The sequence below is a fragment of the Schistocerca americana genome, chromosome 2, assembly GCF_021461395.2.
Source record: "Schistocerca americana isolate TAMUIC-IGC-003095 chromosome 2, iqSchAmer2.1, whole genome shotgun sequence".
NCBI classification, from domain to species: Eukaryota; Metazoa; Arthropoda; class Insecta; order Orthoptera; family Acrididae; genus Schistocerca; species Schistocerca americana.
Window position 1 is genome coordinate 106,945,786 of NC_060120.1, and position 21,837 is coordinate 106,967,622.

General features: G+C 40.0%; 1 protein-coding gene across 1 annotated transcript in view; it reads left to right on the forward strand.

The window, feature by feature from the left end:
• The window catches only part of LOC124595364 (transcription initiation factor TFIID subunit 7), a 66,860-nt gene that overhangs the window by 18,276 nt on the left and 26,747 nt on the right, over positions 1-21,837 (forward strand). Inside the window, exon 5 of the mRNA XM_047134083.1 lies at positions 9,974-10,110. Coding sequence (XP_046990039.1) covers positions 9,974-10,110 — 137 coding nt within the window. The remainder of the gene's footprint in view (positions 1-9,973; positions 10,111-21,837) is intronic.

Below are 21,837 nucleotides of genomic sequence, written 5' to 3' on the forward strand. Positions count from 1 at the left end.
GTACACAGAGCTGCCTCATCTGGCAACAATGAGAGCAACATACTGACTGGACATTGACTTGAATTGAGCTTAAATGACACATACAGGTGCATCATTCCATGCTGCTTCAACTCTCTGCCAGACTTCATCATTCACAATGGCTACCCAATGGTGGCACATGACAACTCATGAGTAGATGTTTTCACTGGGTGAGAAATATGGAAAACATGTCAGCTAGGGCAGTAGCTGAATATCCTCTATATTGAGGAAGGTCAGGTCAGCATGCTGTGTTGTTGAGCAGATGATGTGATACCACTCTGGAGTGCAGTATTGTTATTGGGCACATCACTGTAGGCATGCTTGTCTCTGCTTCCGAGTGAAGGGGAGCTGTAACACTTGTAGCCTTGTTGACTCTCTGTGGTGATCCAGATGGTGTGACATTGTCCATGTAGTTGTTTGGCCTGCTGCAAACAAGCACATTTCATGACTTATGGTCCGTGACACGGTTGTACGTTCCTGCATAGCCAAGTGAACAATATGTCTGTCCTCTCGGGCACTAGCTGCAGGAGCCATTGAGGTCATGCATGCACCTAAATCCATTATTTCCATATTCACATGACTCTTGTGGTATCCTGACCAATACAGTCAGCAGTATTGCAGTATGTGAAGCCATAGTTGCAGTGACCAATATATCAATGAAAATAATCAGTTTTTGAAAATATGATATAATTAGATAGATAAAAAAATCTATTCACCAGGTGACAGCAGTAGTTAACACATTTAAGATTTAAGGAAATGTGCAAGCTTTTGGAGCCAGGAGCTTTTTCTTCTGGCAAGAGAGTTGAAGGGGAAAGAATAGGGATGAGGGAAAAAGGACTAATGAGGTTTAGGAAATGCGGAGAATTACAGGAAAGTTGCCTACAACCCTGGGTCAGGGAAGACGTACTGGATGAGATGTGAAGGAACCACATTGTTGGGGACTGCACCAGATGAGATTTGAAGACCTGAGAGATTAAGGTGAAAGATAAGGTAATAAGCAAGGCACAGATTACTGACCAAACATCATGCAGTAATAAATAAGAGCAGAAAGATAACAAGGAGAGGTTCCCAAATGTGCGATTGACTTTTTGAAACTATCTGTACGGTGATTCTGGTTAAGATCTGAGGTATCACACACTGCAGTCAGTCACCCTGTTGGGCTCTCATTTGCAAGTAATCGATGAAAAAAAAAAATCCATGTTTTGTGTGACACTCAATAGTGTTAAAAAAAGGTCTGTTATATAGCCTGATTGTGTGGTGTAGTGGATAGGATAACAATGTCCCATGGAGGAAGTTGTGGGTTTGAGTCTTGCCAGGTGTGCAAACTTTTTGTTAATTTTTGAATCTTTATCAAAATTACTTTGATCATTATTTTTATTCAATTAATTGGTTTAAATGTAATTTTTTATTCTATTCCTTTGTCCTATCACTTAAATCATCATATGAACTTTTCCGTTTGTTTCAGTCTTTTATATCATTCATTTTCCAATTGGAATTTTTGTGAATATGAATTTAATTATATTTTGTTCTATTATAATATTCAGTTATTTGAAAATTCCAATCTGTCAGTTTAAAAAGAAAAGACGAAATAATCTGTTTATATCTGTGCAGTGGTTTGATAATGTGTTTTGATACCAGGTGTGCAGTTTTTTTCCTCACGGTAATTAATATACAAACCTTTAAATGTATCCTAAATACCTGTTGCAGTAGGGACAAAATAACTTGGATGTAAGTTTAAATGAAAGACGGGTTTATGAGTAGAATGAAATTCAAGCAAAGATGAGAAATAGATATAATGAACACAATAACATGGACAAAGAAACAGGACAATAAAACAAAAGAAATTAATACATAAAATTAATTAAAAACATGAACAAAGACTTCCAAAAAAAGAAGTTGATATTATGATTAAAAGTATGTGACAAAGGAATGGAATTAAAAAATTACATTTAAATCATTTAACCGAATAAAAATGATGATCAAAGTCATTAATTACTCGCAAATGTGGGCACGTCAGGGTGAATGGCTGCAATATGTGATCCCTGGGTTCTTAACCTACATCACCATATAGATAGTTTCAAAAAGTCATTCGCACCACGGGGGACCTCTGCTTGTAAGTAGATTTATATGTGGTGGATGTAGGGGGTATGGAAAAATAGACAGGTCAGCAAGTAAAAGATATAGAAAAGTAAAAGGGAGTGAAGAAAGCAATAGTTACTGACGCTGGGTCCAAAGAAATTAAAGTAATTTAATGCGAGTTGGACGGCGAGAACCAAGGACGTGTTTTAACACCAGTTTCCACCGGCGGAATTCTGAGAAACTGGTGTCAGGGGGGAAAATCCATATGGCATGCGTGGTGAAACAGGTACCAAGGTCACAGCTGTCTTGTTATAGAGCATACTACGCGACAATATATTGGGTATTGCCAGTATACACCCCCTGTCTATGGCCATTCATGCTAACTGAGAACTCGGTAGTAGTCATACCAATGTAGAAGGCTGAAAAGTGTTTACTTAACAGCTGGTATATGACGTGTCATTTCACAGGTGGTTCTCCCTTTGATAGTGTATATTTTGCCAGTTTACATGGCCAGTGCAAATCTCGAAACAAAAGATGAGGTGACTTACCGGACGAAAGCGCTTTCGTCCGGTAAGTCACCTCATCTTTGTTTTTATAAATATGCGAGTGTATACCTGTCCTTTTTTCCTCCTTTTTTCCTTTTTTCCTTTTTTCCCCCTTTTTTCCTTTTTTCCCCCTAAGGTAAGTCTTTCCGCTCCCGGGATTGGAATGACTCCTTACCCTCACCCTTAAAACCCACTTCCTTTCATCTTTCCCTCTCCTTCCCTCTTTCCTGATGAGGCAACAGTTTGTTGCGTTTGCTTGAATTTTGTGTGTATGTTTGTGTGTCTATCGACCTGCCAGCGCTTTCGTCCGGTAAGTCACCTCATCTTTGTTTTTATATATAATTTTTCCCACGTGGAATGTTTCCCTCTATTTTTTTATATATATAAAAAAAACAAAGATGATGTGACTTACCATACGAAAGCGCTGGCTCATACCTCACCTGTCTTTCTACGACATCTTTACCTCTTTACTTCCGCCTCGACTGACATCTCTGCCCAAACTCTTTGCCTTTACAAATGTCTGCTTGTGTCTGTGTATGTGCGGATGGATATGTGTGTGTGTGCGAGTGTATACCTGTCCTTTTTTCCCCCTAAGGTAAGTTTTTCCGCTCCCGGGATTGGAATGACTCCTTACCCTCTTCGTTAAAACCCACATCGTTTCCTTAGGGGGAAAAAAGGACGGGTATACACTCGCGCACACACACACACATATCCATCCACACATATACAGACAAAAGCAGACATATTTAAAGACAAAGAATTTGGGCAGAGATGTCAGTCGAGGCAGAAGTGCAGAGGCAAAGATGTTGTTGAATGACAGGTTAGGTATGAGTGGCGGCAACTTGAAATTAGCAGAGATTGAGGCCTGGTGGATAACGGGAAGAGAGGATATATTGAAGAGCAAGTTCCCATCTCCGGAGTTCGGATAGGTTGGTGTTAGTGGGAAGTATCCAGATAACCTGGATGGTGTAACACTGTGCCAAGATGTGCTGGCCGTGCACCAAGGCATGTTTAGCCACAGGGTGATCCTCATTACCAACAAACACTGTCTGCCTGTGTCCATTCATGCGAATGGACAGTTTGTTGCTGGTCATTCCCACATAGAATGCGTCACAGTGTAGGCAGGTCAGTTGGTAGATCACGTGGGTGCTTTCACACGTGGCTCTGCCTTTGATCGTGTACACCTTCCGGGTTACAGGACTGGAGTAGGTGGTGGTGGGAGGGTGCATGGGACAGGTTTTACACCGGGGGCGGTTACAAGGGTAGGAGCAAGAGGGTAGGGAAGGTGGTTTGGGGATGTCATAGGGATGAACTAAGAGGTTACGAAGGTTAGGTGGACGGCGGAAAGACACTCTTGGTGGAGTGGGGAGGATTTCATGAAGGATGGATCTCATTTCAGGGCAGGATTTGAGGAAGTCGTATCCCTCCGCAAACATGCCTTCACCCTAGCCAGATTACGCTCGCATATTTTATTTTCTCAGGCTTGTCTGACATTTGGCATAACCCCCAAAGGCCTCACACTTAAAGTTCACATCTCTGGCTGCAACCCTTCTTTCCATCAGTCCCTATACCAGTTCCAAACTGAACATTCCATTGCCCTCACCCACCTAATCCTTCACCTACACATCAACTCAGCCAATGAACACACCCGTTAACTCCTATCCTTAATAAAAGTCCTCAATCTTTCCTCTCCCACATCCACACCGGCTATTCAGAGCATCCTCCTACAGGCCAACCGCAAATTAGAACAGCATGCCACCCTTCACCTCAAAAAACTATCCAATCTCCTGGTTTCCCACCTCCGGAAAGGCAACTTACTCACCCTTCACAACCTTTCCAGCAAACCTCAACCACCTCTCATTGCACACAAACCCAGTCTCTCCCATCTACTCAGTCTCCCACTTCCAGCTCCACTCCCTCCAAAACCTCAAAATTCCAATCAACACAATCTGGCACCACAACACCCTAATTCAGTAGTTAACCTTTCCTCCAAACCTCTCTCCCAATCCGAAACCTCTGTCCTATCCAAAGGCCTCACCTTCAGCCCCACTCCCAGATTCAACCAAACAGCCCTCGTCAAAAATTTACTGTCCTATACTCGTGCTCTCTGCTGGAAGTATCACTTTGCCACGAAGAAAAATGATCCTAATCCTACCCCTAATGATCCAACTCCCCAAGACACTATCCAAATTGAACCCTGCCTGGAACAGTTCCGTCCTCCGTCACAGCGGGACCCACCTCCTCTTCCTCAAAATCACCCTCTCCAAACCTTCCAGGAATTTCTGACTTCCACCCTTGCCTCTCAATCCTTCTTAAAAAACCTTAATCCTACTCCCAACATCACCACTGCTGAAGCCCAGGCTATCCGTGATCTGAAGGCTGACCGGTCCATCGTCATTCTTCCGGCGGACAAGGGTTCCACGACCGTGGTACTTGATCGTCGGGAGTATGTGGCTGAGGGACTGCGTCAGCTTTCAGACAACACCACATACAAAGTTTGCCAAGGTAATCCCATTCCTGATGTCCAGGCGGAGCTTCAAGGAATCCTCAGAACCTTAGGCCCCCTACAAAACCTTTCACCTGTCTCCATCAACCTCCTGACCCCACCGACACCCCGCACCCCTACCTTCTACATTCTTCCTAAAATTCACAAACCCAATCATCCCGGCCGCCCCATTGTAGCTGGTTACCAAGCCCCCACAGAACGTATCTCTGCCTACGTAGATCAACACCTTCAACCCATTACGTGCAGTCTCCCATCCTTCGTCAAAGACACCAACCACTTTCTCGAACGCCTGGAATCCTTACCCAATCCGTTACCCCCAGAAACCATCCTTGTAACCATTGATGCCACTTCCTTATACACAAATATCCCGCACGTCCAGGGCCTCGCTGCGATGGAGCACTTCCTTTCACGCCGATCATCTGCCACACTACCTAAAACCTCTTTCCTCATTACCTTAGCCAGCTTCATCCTGACCCACAACTTCTTCACTTTTGAAGGCCAGACATACCAACAATTAAAGGGAACAGCCATGGGTACCAGGATGGCTCCTTCGTACGCCAACCTATTCATGGGTCGCTTAGAGGAAGCCTTCTTCGTTACCCAGGCCTGCCAACCCAAAGTTTGGTACAGATTTATTGATGACATCTTCATGATCTGGACTCAAAGTGAAGAAGAACTCCAGAATTTCCTCTCCAACCTCAACTCCTTTGGTTCCATCAGATTCACCTGGTCCTACTCCAAATCCCATGCCACTTTCCTTGATGTTGACCTCCACCTGTCCAATGGCCAGCTTCACACGTCCGTCCACATCAAACCCACCAACAAGCAACAATACCTCCATTACGACAGCTGCCACCCATTCCACATCAAACGGTCCCTTCCCTACAGCCTAGGTCTTCGTGGCAAACGAATCTGCTCCAGTCCGGAATCCCTGAAGCATTATACCAACAACCTGACAACAGCTTTCGCATCCCGCAACTACCCTCCCGACCTGGTACAGAAGCAAATAACCAGAGCCACTTCCTCATCCTCTCAAACCCAGAACATCCCACAGAAGAACCACAAAAGTGCCCCACTAGTGACAGGATACTTTCGGGGACTGGATCAGATTCTGAATGTGGCTCTCCAGCAGGGATACGACTTCCTCAAATCCTGCCCTGAAATGAGATCCATCCTTCATGAAATCCTCCCCACTCCACCAAGAGTGTCTTTCCGCCGTCCACCTAACCTTCGTAACCTCTTAGTTCATCCCTAAGAAATCCCCAAACCACCTACCCTACCCTCTGGCTCCTACCCTTGTAACCGCCCCCGGTGTAAAACCTGTCCCATGCACCCTCCCACCACCACCTACTCCAGTCCTGTAACCCGGAAGGTGTACACGATCAAAGGCAGAGCCACGTGTGAAAGCACCCACGTGATCTACCAACTGACCTGCCTACACTGTGATGCATTCTATGTGGGAATGACCAGCAACAAACTGTCCATTCGCATGAATGGACACAGGCAGACAGTGTTTGTTGGTAATGAGGATCACCCTGTGGCTAAACATGCCTTGGTGCACGGCCAGCACATCTTGGCACAGTGTTACACTGTCCGGGTTATCTGGATACTTCCCACTAACACCAACCTATCCGAACTCCGGAGATGGGAACTTGCTCTTCAATATATCCTCTCTTCCCGTTATCCACCAGGCCTCAATCTCCGCTAATTTCAAGTTGCCGCCACTCATACCTCACCTGTCATTCAACAACATCTTTGCCTCTGCACTTCTGCCTCGACTGACATCTCTGCCCAAACTCTTTGTCTTTAAATATGTCTGCGTGTGTCTGTATATGTGTGGATGGATATGTGTGTGTGTGCGAGTGTATACCCGTCCTTTTTTCCCCCTAAGGTAAGTCTTTCCGCTCCCGGGATTGGAATGACTCCTTACCCTCTCCCTTAAAACCCACATCCTTTCGTCTTTCCCTCTCCTTCCCTCTTTCCTGATGAGGCAACAGTTTGTTGCGAAAGCTTGAATTTTGTGTGTATGTTTGTGTTTGTTTGTGTGTCTGTCGACCTGCCAGCACAGAAAGACTTACCTTAGGGGGAAAAAAGGACAGGTATACACTTGCACACACACACATATCCATCCACACATATCCATCCACACATATACAGACACAAGCAGCTTGTCTGCTTGTGTCTGTATGCGAAAGCTTGAATTTTGTGTGTTTGTTTGTGTGTCTGTCGACCTGCCAGCACTTTCATTTGGTAAGTCACATCATCTTTGTTTTTAGATATATTTTTCCTACGTGGAATGTTTCCCTCTATATATATATATTTTATGGCACTTAGTACCAAGGTTATCACTTCCCAATTGCCCTGTTAACTACATCTTAATTATATTTCAAGTGTATCATTTTTGCGTAAAACCTTGTTTCAGCTATGTTAAGTGTCAGATTATCATTGCCCAACAAACACACAAACAAATATATAAGTGACTGCATGAGTTGTTCACCAAATACGTTTCTGATATCATAAACTGTTAAGTTAGTAAGCAGTGTGATATTGTCAAACTGAACACCCATATTAGGGCAATGCTGTTTTCAATTTTTATACTATCACCTTGGCTTATCTTTTTCTTTGGAATATCACAGAACAGATACATACCTTTCTCCTTTTGGTGATAACTTTCGTTTTGTCATAACATGCTGTGGCCCTTACTAACCAGCAGCCTTGGGTAACTGTGGTGTATGATTAATTTAGCAAGGATCCTGTTGGAAGGGAGAGGGGAAACCCTGTGGATCTCTGAATAGTGGGTAATGAGGAATGGGTTTGCCTCAGCTGAATCACAATATTCTGGAGTATATTGAAATAAACATTTAATAATTACAAATTCAACAATTAAGTAAATCTGTTATAGCTTTCAAAAGGTAAGAAATCCTATTATGGTTTTAAACAGGTAGTTGATTGCTTTCTGTGAATGACACACAGGTTTACTCTTAAAATTCATGATCTTTCCTGTAGTTCCCAACACTGGAACTGATGATTATTTAGGACAGACTCATCCTGGCCCAATAAACATGTGACAAATTGTATAATTCTTCTTTAATTTACCCCACACCTCCTCAATATAGTTTGGTAAGGATTCCACGCTGATGGACAATATTCAAAATAGGAACTTCACGAGGCACTCTTCCAACTGAATCTCTGTCCTCAATCTGCCTTCACATCAACTTGTGAGTGTTCCATTCTAAATTGCTCTGGATGTATACATTTACAGTTGTAATCAGTTCCAATGATTATCTCTTAATCATACAATAAAATGATGTCATTTGTTTCAGCTCACTTTCTATAGTTCATTACGTTTATTTCTGGAGATCAGTTGCTGGTCTTTGCATTAAGATTTGATCAGTTGCAGATACATCTGCATTTGCAACAGTTTGCAGATTTTGTGATTTGCTTGTTGCAGTTGGATTGTTTATAAACTACAGTAGAGAGCTAGTTATGTATCACACCATTTATGTAATGTTTATGTATGTATATCACACTTGTGGTCACGTTTACTACTTTTTCTGACAGTGTCTTCACATAACCGTGTATTGACTGTTCTTTGATTGGGAACTTCAGTCCAGATACATACCTGATCTGGTGATCCACAAAGACATAGTTTGTTTTGTAGGTGGCAGTGCAGAACTGTTTTGAAGGCTTTCCAATTGACAATAAATTCAGCACTAATGTTGGCACTGCTATGTATATCCTTCTCGGTCTCATGAATTCTCTCTGGTAGGTCAGTGTGGATCTGCAATAAACTGTGCAAGTAGAGAGGGTACCTGTCTGTCTTGTATCTGTGCTACAGTTGGAAAGAGGAACTGTAGTATATTTTTATTAAAATCAACCTTGACAGGCAAAATTTAGTATCGAATCTTTTAGTTTATCATCTTTTAAATGGATGTTAATAGGAGCAAAGGGTGATTGGGTGTTTTTTTTGGATGTTGCGTAGCACAAGAACTTACTTTTTCAGTAGAGGATTTGAGTGGCTCAGTGGTCAAGTGCCAGACTACAAGTGCAAAGATCTCTGGTTTGACCCTCAATCAGTCCTAGAATTTTTATCAGTCAGTTACCACTTCTTTCACCTCTGGCAATGTTTGTTGATGTGAAAAATTGAGAGTTACACTGTGGTTCAGAATCTACGTTAAACGCCGGCTGCTGTAGTGGAGCAGTTCTAGGCGCTTCAGTCTGGAACCACACTGCTGCTACGGTCGCAGGTTCGAATCCTGCTTTAGGCATGGATCTGTGTGATGTCCTTACGTTAGTTAGGTTTAAGTAGTTCTAAGTCTAGGGAACTGATGACCTCAGATGTTAAGTCCCATAGTGCTTTGAGCCATTTGAACTACGTTAAACTGTAGGTCCCCCCATAACTAGCTGATGAAATCAGCTCAAAAGTTGGAGGAAGGCAAAGGCATATCACTTCCAACAGGACCAGTGGTGTTCAAAACAATCTTTAGATTGGTGATGGCTTTACTTACACTAGATAAAATTTTGTATATTGAAATAGTTTGAACAAAGCTGCATTATTTGTTAATATTGTATGGTATACGAAAAATTATGATGGGAAATGATTTTTGCTATCAGTAGTCATTTAGTCACATGTTTCAGTGTCTCCATCCAGAAAACATGTCAGAAAAAATATGTAAGTGCTTTAGGATTGGTTTTGTGTAACAATTTATGTTTGCAAAAGTGCATGTCACCCAACAGGTCTGCATTTCAGTGATTGAACTTTGTAGATTCCCATCATAATGCTGTAGAATTCAGGAATTTTCTGTAATTACCTTTTTTGCCCTAGCTGAGCATGAAATATTTGGTGAGGCTGTGAGTGACTCAGAAGAGGAAGAAACAAAAATAAATGTCACAGAATTTGAAGAAGAGACAAGTAGACCTTCTGCTGATGACAGTCATATGTCTGATTCTACATCATTGCAGGTAAATAATAATAATAATAATGAACTAGTGTTAATGTCATGAATCAATGTAATCCAAAGGAACATTTGAATGTGTCACCTATTTTATTGCAGTGCACAGTTGCTTCTGTAACTGTCATCATTCTCTTCCTCATTGTCGTTGAAGTTGAAATTTCTTGTATATTTCTTTCACATTTTATGTTTTGTCAACCTCTTGCTATAAAGGTGGAATCGCAGCATTTCCTCACCTAGTCCATCAGATGTAGAGTGCATTGGTAATTAACAGCTGTCCCTGATATCTGTTCTGCTTACTTGTCCTCGGAGGTATTATGGCATCACACAAAATATCACTTATGGCTGTAGCCATAATCCATGTTCTCATAGTCCTGTGCAGCATATTCGATTATCCAGCAAAGGTGTATCTCTGGACTCAGATTAATTCATGCACTGTTACACTTTCCAAACAGTCACCAGTCTTGATCTAGCCAGCAAAACTGACTTCATATTGTCACTATTCCAGCACATCAATATTCCAACACCAACTATAAATGCCATGTAAAAATTTAACTCCATTCAGAAAGGTTGCAATATCCAGCCATTGGACTGGTTAACTCATGCTGCTAATACTCTGTACACTAGTCCAAATAGTCCCTTGGAGCTTATGCAACTAGTGCCCAGAAATGGTTTTTTTTAATCATTATTTCTGTCTTTGGTCACAATATGAAGTCCTTCAACGATGACCATTTTCAGTCAGTAATGACCATCTTCAGATCTGTTCTACACCATGTATGTTGTGATAAAAGACTGGAATAAAAAGTGACAGTACCTGGATCACTGTTTGTATTCGCAGCTATGTTGCAGCTCAGAAATCACTCAAAAACACAATACCTCAATTTCCATACAAACAAATGTCATTTATTAGTTTTAATTACTCCTTGCCAAATGTGACACCCTCCTCAAACACAACCTCCCATTAGCTACTATTTTAAGCTCTTTTTTTTTTTTTTTTTTTTTTTTTTTTTTTTTTTTTTTTTTTTTTTTTTTTGCACAGTAACTTCATCAATCACTGTGGGTCCCTCATTCCCAACTTGAAATATGTAACACTTAAAACATTTCCTCAGCCGTCCCCTCTCTCCTCTCCTCCCCTCCCCAGGCCCCACAATGTGCTTCCTACATCTAGTTGTGATCCTGGCGGACTTCTAGATTTTGCAAGGTCCAAGACACTCTGAAATTATTTTAAATATACAGGCCATTTTCCCTATCATTGTTGGGAGCAGCATAAAGGCATATCCATTAGTTATTTTGTGTCTTTGATAATAGCACTCTTCTGGAAAGTGCTGCATCCTGCCAGAACTTCTCTTATGTTTATTTCCTACTTAAACTGTGGGGGACAAAATCTGACAACCAGGGATTGTCTCTAACAGTTAAGCCAGTCTAGCAGATTTGGATAATTACATTTAGCTTCCAATGTGAATCCCCCCGCCCTGTCTACCCATAAACCTCACTTTTAGATGGATTAGGAAAAACCAACTTGTCAGTTCCCAGTTTCCAAGCTAAACCACCAACCCAGAGAAATCATGGAAACTCTTGTGTAGTTTACAGCAATAGTCACATCTTGAAAATGTGGCTGTTTACTGGGCCAGGCTCAAGAGAAAATAAAATCCGTGCCTCAGTTAAAATCTAAATTTTATAATTAATTTCTCACCCTTGTCTCAGTATACTAGGAAATGATATATCACACATTTTCCTGTTTTCTACTGCTGCATTGTACACTGACTTCTTCCTTCTCTCTGCTGCATTTAAAGTATAAGGTATTTGCTTTTTATGGTGCTCATCACTTTTGTGGCTTTCTCATACTTCTTCAGCTTACTGGATCATAATTTTTGACTTTGTGAGGTGGTCTGCAACTGTTCATTTTGTCAGAATGTTCACTCAGTTTTCTTCTGTTATCTTCACTTTTGTTTCTTAGAGTAAATTGCTTAATTATGTACTAATATCACTGTTTCTTAATCTGCATCCTGAAAGGCAATTCGAAGTGTTTCTAGGCAGCTCTAAAAGCCACAAACGGAAACTAAATAATGGACTACCACAGGGATCTGTTTTAGCCCCATCACTATTCAATTTATACATTAGTGATTTACCAACCACAATATGAACTAAATTCATCTATGCTGATGACATCATACTGGTAGCACAGAGCAGTAATTTCGAAGATGGTGAATGAATTCTTACGGAGGATCTGGAGAAGATGTCAACTTTCTTTAAGGCTTGTAGATTGATCCCGAGCACATCAAAAACTGAAGTTTCTTGTTTCCATCTAGCGAATCGTGCTGCGAACTACAAACCAAGAGTTCTGCTCAATGGAAAACGTTGAGGTACAATCCTTTCCCAAAATATCTCGGAATCACTCAAGATAGAACCCTGAGCTACAAAGAGCACATCACCAAGCTTTCTCATAACGTTGCTGCAAGGAACAACGTACTACATAAGCTCAGTGGGGAACCCCTGTTGACTGTCTGCATTTAACTGGCATCAGTCTTGTGTACTCTGCTGCCGAGTACTGTGCACTTGTCTGGTTGGAAAATGTACATGTGAAGAAGGTGGACACAAAACTTAATGACACAATGCACTGCATTACTGGTTCCATCAAATCAACCCCATGCCACTGATTACCTGTACTTAGTCACATCCCTCCACCTCACTTAAGGTGGAAACAAACTCTACTGAGGGAGGCCAAGAAAATCTCTGCATCACCCTCTCTACCACTGCACCAGGAATTCTGTTATCCACCACAGCCACAATTGCGATCAAGAAGACCAGCAAGTGTTACTGCTGGACAACTCATCGTGGATGGTTTTGATCTAAATAAAAGCTGGAAGCATGAATGATAAACAAAAACATTGGGAACAAGAGCCCATCACCTTGATTCCACAAAGAAGCCAAAGGGTGGTTAAGGACTGGACGTGGTTGTTATAGGTACTTCAGTACAAATGGGGCTGGATCAGTTCACCAATGTGTGAATGTAATCAAGAAGAGCAGATAATTGAACATTTAGTCCAACGCTGTCCACTTCATTCATACCCTGGAATTCCCGAAGACTTGTTCACTCTCACACCCAGCTTAATTAACTGGTTGAAAAACACGGACTTTAAGGTTTGATCTTGTCTAATATCATATGTATATTGTATAAAATCATTTGCCTTATATCAACTGTATATTGTATAAAATCACCATACGATTACATAAATCTGCATCCTCCGGTGCAACCTTTCACAGTTTTAAGAAATCTCATTTCGGCTGCTTGTTGGTTTTTAAATGACACACTACTCACTTCTGTAGAGTAATGTGAGGATGGTCATTACTTTATAAAACTTCATCCCTATTATTTTTTGTGCCTTGTCTCTAAAGTACCTGTTTATCATCCCACATATGTTTCCAAATTTTGCTGCTTTCTTCCCACATCTTCATCATACCTGTATGTGATATCACATCCCAGATAATTAAAATGGCTGACCTGATGGAGGCCATGATGGCCTTGAAAAAGCGATGTACTACTAAAATATGGTGGTATCTCCCTCCACCTAAGACTGCTAAATCTATTCAGTTTGTGTTGGAAAGGAAGTGTCGTGCCAACAGCATAACAACAAATGAAAGTTACATATATCACTGTTCAAAAAAGAAGATATCCCTAAAATCGGTTTGCTGCAGAATCCTTGAACATAGTCTCATTTCAAATATAATACATTTTCTTGGGGCTGAGAAGTTTGTCCACAAATCAACAAGGTTTTACAGTGCATAACTCTTGCAAACTCGGCATGCCCTTTTCTCACATGATATACTTCGAACTATGGATGATGGGCAACAGGCAGATTCCATATTTCTAGATTTCCTGAATGCATTTGACATGGTCCCCTATTGCAGGCTGTTAAAGGTACAAGCGTATGGAATAGGTGACAGATATATGAGTGGCTTGAACTCTTAAGTTATAGAACCCAGTATGTTGTCCTCAATGGCGAATGTTCATCAGAGACAGGTGTGTGTAGATGTAGATGTAACTGCTAGAATTATATCTACATCTAAATATACATTGATACTCCACAGTCCATTGTATGGCATGTCGTAGAGGGTACCCCATATCACTACTAGTCATTTCCTTTCCTGCTCCACCCACAGGTAGAATGAGGGAAAAACGATTGGCAGTATTCCTCTGCATGAGCCATAATTTCTCGTATGTTATATTTGTGGTCCTTACGCACAATGTATGTTGGAGGCAACAGAATAATTCTGCAGTGAGCTTCAGATGCTGGTTTGCTAAATTTTCTCGATAGTGTTCCTTGAAAAGACTGTTGCCTTTCCTCCAGGGATTTCAGTTTGAGAACCTGAAGCATCTCTGTAACACTTCCATGTTGTTTGAACCTACCAGTAACAAATCTAGCAGCCCACCCCTGAATTTCTTCATTGTCCTCCTTTAATCTGACCTGATCACAATCATTCAAGCAGTACAGTCAAGCAGGACACTGCCAGAGCTGTATCTGAACTTTACAGATTTCATTTTCCTAGTCATGTGCATTAACTTTCATTTTTCTACATTTAGGGCTACCTGTCATTCATCACACCAGCTAGAAATTGTGTCTCAAGTCTTCTTGTATCCCCCTACAGTCACTCAACAATAACACTTTACTGTACACCACAGCATCATCAGCAAACAACTCCAGATTGCTGCCCAACCCATCCGCAAAATCATTTATGTACATAGAAAATAACAGTGGTCCTATCCCACTTCCATGGGCCACTCCTGACAGTACCTTTGTCTCGAACATTCGCTGTTAAAGACAGCTACATGGTTCTGTAACTTAAGAAGTCTTTGAGCCACTCACAAATCGGTGAACCTGCTCCATATGCTCTTACCTTCAACAGCCTGCAGTGGGGCACCGTTCTAACATTTCCGACTTAAGCGGAGGTTTACTATCTTTGGCCCGAAAAAAGCATGTTCTTTGAGAATTTTTTTCTTGGGGTATGTTATAGACATCAATGTCAAATTTGGTCAAAACATTTATTGATATTTCCTCTACAAACTGGAATTTTTCGACTGGAAATGTTGAAGAGCAAAGGCGGAAGTGTCGTCAGAACGAAACAAAATTTCGATGTAGACCTCCACGCGCAGTATGTCACAGGTCAGCTGGCTCATCTGAAATCAAAATTGAGTTGATGTTAGCGAAGTATATAAGATTCTTTAGGAGTTGTACCTCACTTAAGTTATTTGGACCATAGGAAACAAATTGGCGGCCATTTGAAAAAAAATAGGTTATTTTTCATTGATTTTTCGACTTCGTCGGCCAAGTACAAATATTTATAGTTGATGGATCAGAATAAAAGTGGTACAACTCCTAGACAATTTAGTTAACTTCGTTAGAAACAAAGAATCATAGTAGATTTGAAGTTACCATACCGCCCGATAAAAAAAAAAAATCATTTAGAGAAAAACGAGTTTGAAGTTTTGACTACATATAAATGCAATATTATGCAACTTACATTCAATCTGCTATTTCAGGTCCATAAATGAGTCCTTTCTCTTCCTCACAGAGGGCGTTCTGCTCGATCTGGGCCATCCTGCGCTGCTCCAGAGCCACTCATACAGCCAAGCGATTTTTGGCCGTTTGAATCTGGTGGTTGTCCGAATGCTTGGTGAACTGCATCGAATAGAGTCCCAGGGTGATGTCCATCATTGTCATGGTCTTCAGAATTGCTGAATACACTTAGTTGAAGCTGCTCACTGCCAGGAAAGTCGCAATCTCCACAGTCTTTGCACCAGAATGCAAATGCTTGGGGGCTAACTTCCAAACACTCACGTTCAAATTTTCATTTGAATTTTGTGTGTTTCCTCCCAAGCACCGGTACAATAACTCATCCTCCGAAAGGGCCTCATAGATCATATGAATCACTTTTTGAACTTCTTTGGAGAGCGGCTGGTCATGTTGATATTCATCCAGATGTCCGGTAGCCTCTGCAGTACGCCATTTGCACCAACTAGTTTCTCCAGCTGGACAATTTTGGTGTTGTGGGTGGTCATCCGTTGAACACTTGTGGAAATACGTTGCCCAAATTGCCTTCTTCATCTGTTCCACTGAATTGGAATGCCGTCGGATTGCCAAGCCGTAGCACGTTGTAAGCTCCTTGATCACTTTATCAGTTTTAGACATGGGCAAGTACATAGAATAATTTTTCATGGCTACAAAGTCGAAATTCCCGAAAAAAACTGGTGCGTGAAAAAGGCCGATTTCAGGAAGGTGCATTTTTTGTTCAACTGTGAATAACAAACATTTCTGTTCCGTATTCGGAAAAGCTGTTTCAGGGTTGGATTCTAAACACTTTCATGGCTCCAAAAATGCAATTTAAAAAAAAAAATCGATTTTTTTTTTTTTTTTTTTAACCAAAAGATAGTAAACCTCCCCTTGAAGTGTGAGTGTGAATCTGGGTTATTTTGGTTTATTCCCCCAGACCACCTTTCACTTCTTTATGAGGTGACCTTCTTGGAATTTGCAGCCATTCTTTTTTTCTGGATAGCCAGCTGCTGGAAACCCTCTTGACTTCTTCTCCGGAGAATAACGCTAGGTACAGGAATTTTTAGACTCTTTCTACTTATGAAATAAGTAGACATACAAACTTTGCACTTTGTCAATTAACAATGTATTTGACTTTCATACATAATAAAACTCTCACTTTCAACATAAATATATAACTTCCAGTAAGTCTCTCATACAGTCAAATGTCAGAAACAAATTGAATTACAGTTAAAAGAAAGTTGGCTTTGATACTATAACTTTTCTTAACATAAATCAGAAAATAATAGTTTCCAAGAGTTCTTTGTCAACTGTCTTTGTTTTAATAACAATAGTCAATGACCCAATAAGCACAGAGCTGCATATAAACTCCATGGCTCTTCCTTACACACTCACTAAACATCTATGGATTGCCTGACAGGTACTCGTCGGTGCCGTTCGTCCGCCGTGTCTACCTTCTTCCCGTGACTGATTTTAAACCTGCACACACAAACATGTGATGTGCAGTAGGTAGGATTCTACCATACCACACTCGTATCCAGAATATCGTGTGTTCGAGACTGTGAAATGCTGATTGGTGTAGAATTTACACGGAAATTCTCAAATCACTACATATCTCCCACCTCAGATCGAACACGCAATATTTTATACATAATCATTATGCAAATAATAGCGGTCATAATAACATTTCATATCTTAACAATGTACATTTCTTACATATGTTTATATACATATCTTTCCTTTCAATAACGATTCTCTGTCCTCTCTTAAACAATCTTTCACTTATTGTTTCTCTACTCTTTTCTTATTTTACTTTGTTATTAAGACATGAGCATTTACTCATGGTTTTAGCCAGTTTTACTAATATTTAGGAATTGTGAGGACTCTTTTTCTTTTCTTTATTTCCTTCCCCCCCCCCCCCCCCCCCCCCCAAATCGTAAACTTCAGGTGCTAATGACACATGAGTAATCTATTTTCTATTCCTATCTTTTGTACTACCTTTTTTGCAGTATGTACTATTTTCATTAATTGTGGCTTGGAGGAACTCTGGATGAAATGAAAGTGTTCTTTTGACACCCATTTATTTCCACGAAACATAATAATGCTAGTCGTTCATAGAATTCACACTTCCCAGAATAATCCCTATAAAATTTGTGACTTTTGTCACAATACTGTCCCCTTCTCCAAGGATAAGCACCTATTCCTTCCTTGTGGATTGACCTTATAAGAGCACTTCCTCTTTCCATTCTGGTAGATATGCCCCTTACAATACATGCCTCTATTTTAGGCTACAGATCGTCCTATCTCCACGTAGGTATGCCTGCACTTTATACGTAGTGAATGCCGAGTATGCCACCCTTATCCTTTTTGAGTAGGCCTCACAGTTTATTACCCTAGTATACATTTCTGTGTATACCATAATGAAGTATCTTCTGGAAAAGATAGATTTATATCTTAAACTTCGCATTCATTCTTTAATGTATCATTTACTCCCTAGAGTCCTCCTCTACTTATGAACTTCTATATTTTCAATAGATACTATGTCTACATATACTATTTACGTCTCACTATCCTTCAATTCATCAGAGTATTTATTACACTGACGTTTCGTAATGATCAACATGACTAATTCCTCTCCTACTTTCATCTTCTTTCGTATTTACCCATTACTCATTACTACTTTATAGTGGTTCATTATGTAGCATTTTCATTCCATAAACTTATATGCTTTTGTCTCTCTTTGCACATCAGTTCTTTGGGTTTGCGCATCAGTTCTTTGTGCCTATTCAATCTCTATTTAGCACTGTCACTGTTCTTTGTTTATGTGTACCTCCTCTTGTGTACATTCGATGTAGAACCGTTATAGCTTCCTATATATGGATGCATATTTCCATACGTAAACACATTTCCCCCTATACAATACCTGGGGGTTCTCACACCATGACAGGTTTTGTCTTATGTAATTTAATCTTTGTGTAGAATTGTATGTTTGTGTATATGTGGATGTGTGTTCATATTATCTGATATTTTGTCCTTCTTATCTAAAGATAAGATTTAGGTTTCTAGTAAACACGAAAATAAGGAAGGACTTCAGCGATAGAAATTTGTGAATACGAAAAGACAGAAACAATAGACAGGTCCTCAAATGAGAAGTAATAAAAGGAAAAAATAGATGTGGATGCAAGGATTGAAGAAGATAACCCCAAAGAAAGGAAACTCTTCCAACCCCCTTTCCTAGGATCCCTACCCCTAAGGTACTTGAGTGAGATGCCGGAGGAGGTCTGGTGTTAAATCGTCCCCTACAGAATGGACTTGTTCCATTTTCACCCTTTGAGATCCCCGAAGGAAATCCTAGCAACCCTACGGAAACGGCAAATGATGAAAAATCAGGTACACTTGTTTGTGAGGGTTGTTTGAAAGGTGTGATGTGGGTTTTGTGTTAGTCATGATTTATCTGTTCTTGTAAATCATGCCTGTAGCTACAATACCCACCCCTTTAAAAAATTATACAAACCCTCCCATCTCTATCATATCTCATAAAAGGTATAAAATACTCTACACAAAATAGAAAATCTATACACTACGGTATAACAGTTGTTCAGCTAGTCACATCATATTATATTTTCCACAAATATAATACTCTGTCCAGTTTATTTCGTCTAGATATAACTTTTTTCTGTGATTCTCTTAAGTTTTTCTCTATTTTATAGTCATATCCAGTTTTGTAAGCAATAAGATTACAGGATAGGTCTAGATTTTAAAGGAATTGGGTGCAGGAAAACTATAACATCGAAGACAACTCTGGATCCAAGGGTCATTTCTCCGTCCATTAACTCAGAATGTTAACATCTGTCCCTGGGGGGCTTTACATTGTATTTTCCCTTCTCTAATCCAGTTGAGAGATCTACTAAAAATAATGTCTTAGTATGGATCACTGTTGTACCCAGTATGGTCCCTCATATTTTTGGAAAAACTTATGAGTTGAGCTGTGAAGATGTTGTCTTATAAGAACCAGGTCATCGACTTGGTACTGAGGTTCAACAGCCTTTTCGTTATGCTTACTTACTCTTTGTGATGCCTTTTCAATTAAATTCTTAGAAACTGTTTACTGATTTACTTCTTAATTGACTCTAGGTTGTTCAGGCCAATTAAAGCACTTAGAGGTGCTCCTAAATAAGGTTTGCCTATAACTTCTAAAGGTGTCAATCCAGTCGATAAATGGGGTAATTCATTTAGGATAAGTTCAAAGTCCTTAATTTTTGTTGCCCACAAAGTACGTTTTTCATGGCAGTAAGTATGAGGTAATTTTCCAGTTTCCTTTATTACTCATTCACATGGATTTGATGATAGGTTATAATTGGATATTAACACCATACTTTCTCATGTTAGGAATTCTCTAAATTTGTTACTCACAAATTGTGGTCCGTTATCCATAAGAAACCGTTTTTGTTTACCTACTTCTTGAAAGTATTGTTGTAAACAGTGTATAACCGTCTGCGTATTTGCTCTTTTAATGGGATATAGTTTAACATATTTTGACCAGCATTCTATGATAACCAAAATATGATACTCCTCCCTTTCCTTGTGGAATTGGCCCAAAAAAACCCGCTGCTGTGAGGTTGTGTAATGACTTAGGAATAATAGGATACATTCTGTATTTCACATGAGTATTATTCTCTTTTATTTTCTGGCAAGTTTCACAGGTTCTAATCAAAGATGCTATTTGATTATGTAGTTTCTTGAAATAATAAAACTTATGTATATAGGATGTACATTTTTCGATCCAAAGCGTCCATATCCTGTGTGAACATACCACGCAAGTTCTTCTTCCATTACCTTCGGAATACATAAGCGCCAATGATGTGATGTTACGCTGTCTCTCCAAAACAAGGTATGATCTATAATTTTCCACTTTCCTAATTGATTAGGAGGTAACGAGTTCTGGATACACATAGAAAATATTTCTGTGAAATAAGGATTATGATGGATATTCCCTATTATTCTTTGAGCCATTTCCTTTACAATCATGTTCGGATATTCTGCTGACATAAAATTAATGGCAAAAATATTGCCAGGCCCTTCCGTACGTTTCAATTCTTCCGTTCCTGTGGGTAGCCTCAGTAAAGCATTGGGTAAAATATTTTCAGAACCTTTTACGTATTGTATCTTAATATCATATTCCTGTAGGAAAAGCATCCATCGCACCAACATACTGTGTAGTAATTGACTACTCATCAGAAAGGATAAAACTTGATGATCTGTATAAATATGGATTTCTGATCTCCGTACTAGAGTTTGAAACTTTTGATTACTCCACACAATCGCCAGTAGTTCCTTTTTGGTAGCTGTGTAATTTAGTTAGTCCTTATTTAGGCTACAGCTAGCAAAAGCTATGGCTCTGTGTTCTACATTACTTGGATCCCATTCTCCTTGGAAAAGTTTGGCAGCAACACCGTAAGCAGATGCATCTGTTGAAAATTTAAATGGTTCGCCCATAACTGGATGATGTAATATGTGTGGCTCAACAAGTGCTCTTTTAACATTCTCAAATGCATCATTTGTACCTTGATCCCAGGTCCACGGTACTCTCTTTCTTAATAAACTTTTAACTCTTGCCCTTGTACATACTGTCGATAGTATCCGACCGTACCTATAAATCCTTTTAATTGTCTTACATTTCTGGGTTGCGGACATTCTTTGATAGCTTTTATGCATTCAGGGTCCGGTCTAATTCCCTTTACCCCTATAATACGACCTAAGAACTTAAGTTCCTGGCGCGCAAAAAACGATTTAGACAGCTTCACCATAATACTTTTTTCTTTAAATTTTTTCATAGTCTTACACACAGTTGGACAATGGTCTTTCCCAGTAGCTGATATTATTAAGATATCGTCTACATATATTATCAAATCCTTCAGTAAGTCACTCCCTATTGCTTCATCTAATGCATGTGTAAATACAGACACAGAGATATTAAGTACGAATGGCAATACATAGAAATGATAAGATTTTCCATCAGACAAAAAGGCTCAATACTTTTTGGATTGTGGATGTAATTTTATCTGCCAATATCCCGCGGTCAAGTCCATTTTACTAAAGAATCTTGCCGTTTTAAACTTGGATCACAATTCGTCGATATTAATTGGTCGATCTCTCTCTGTTTCCATATGTCGATTTAATGTACAAGC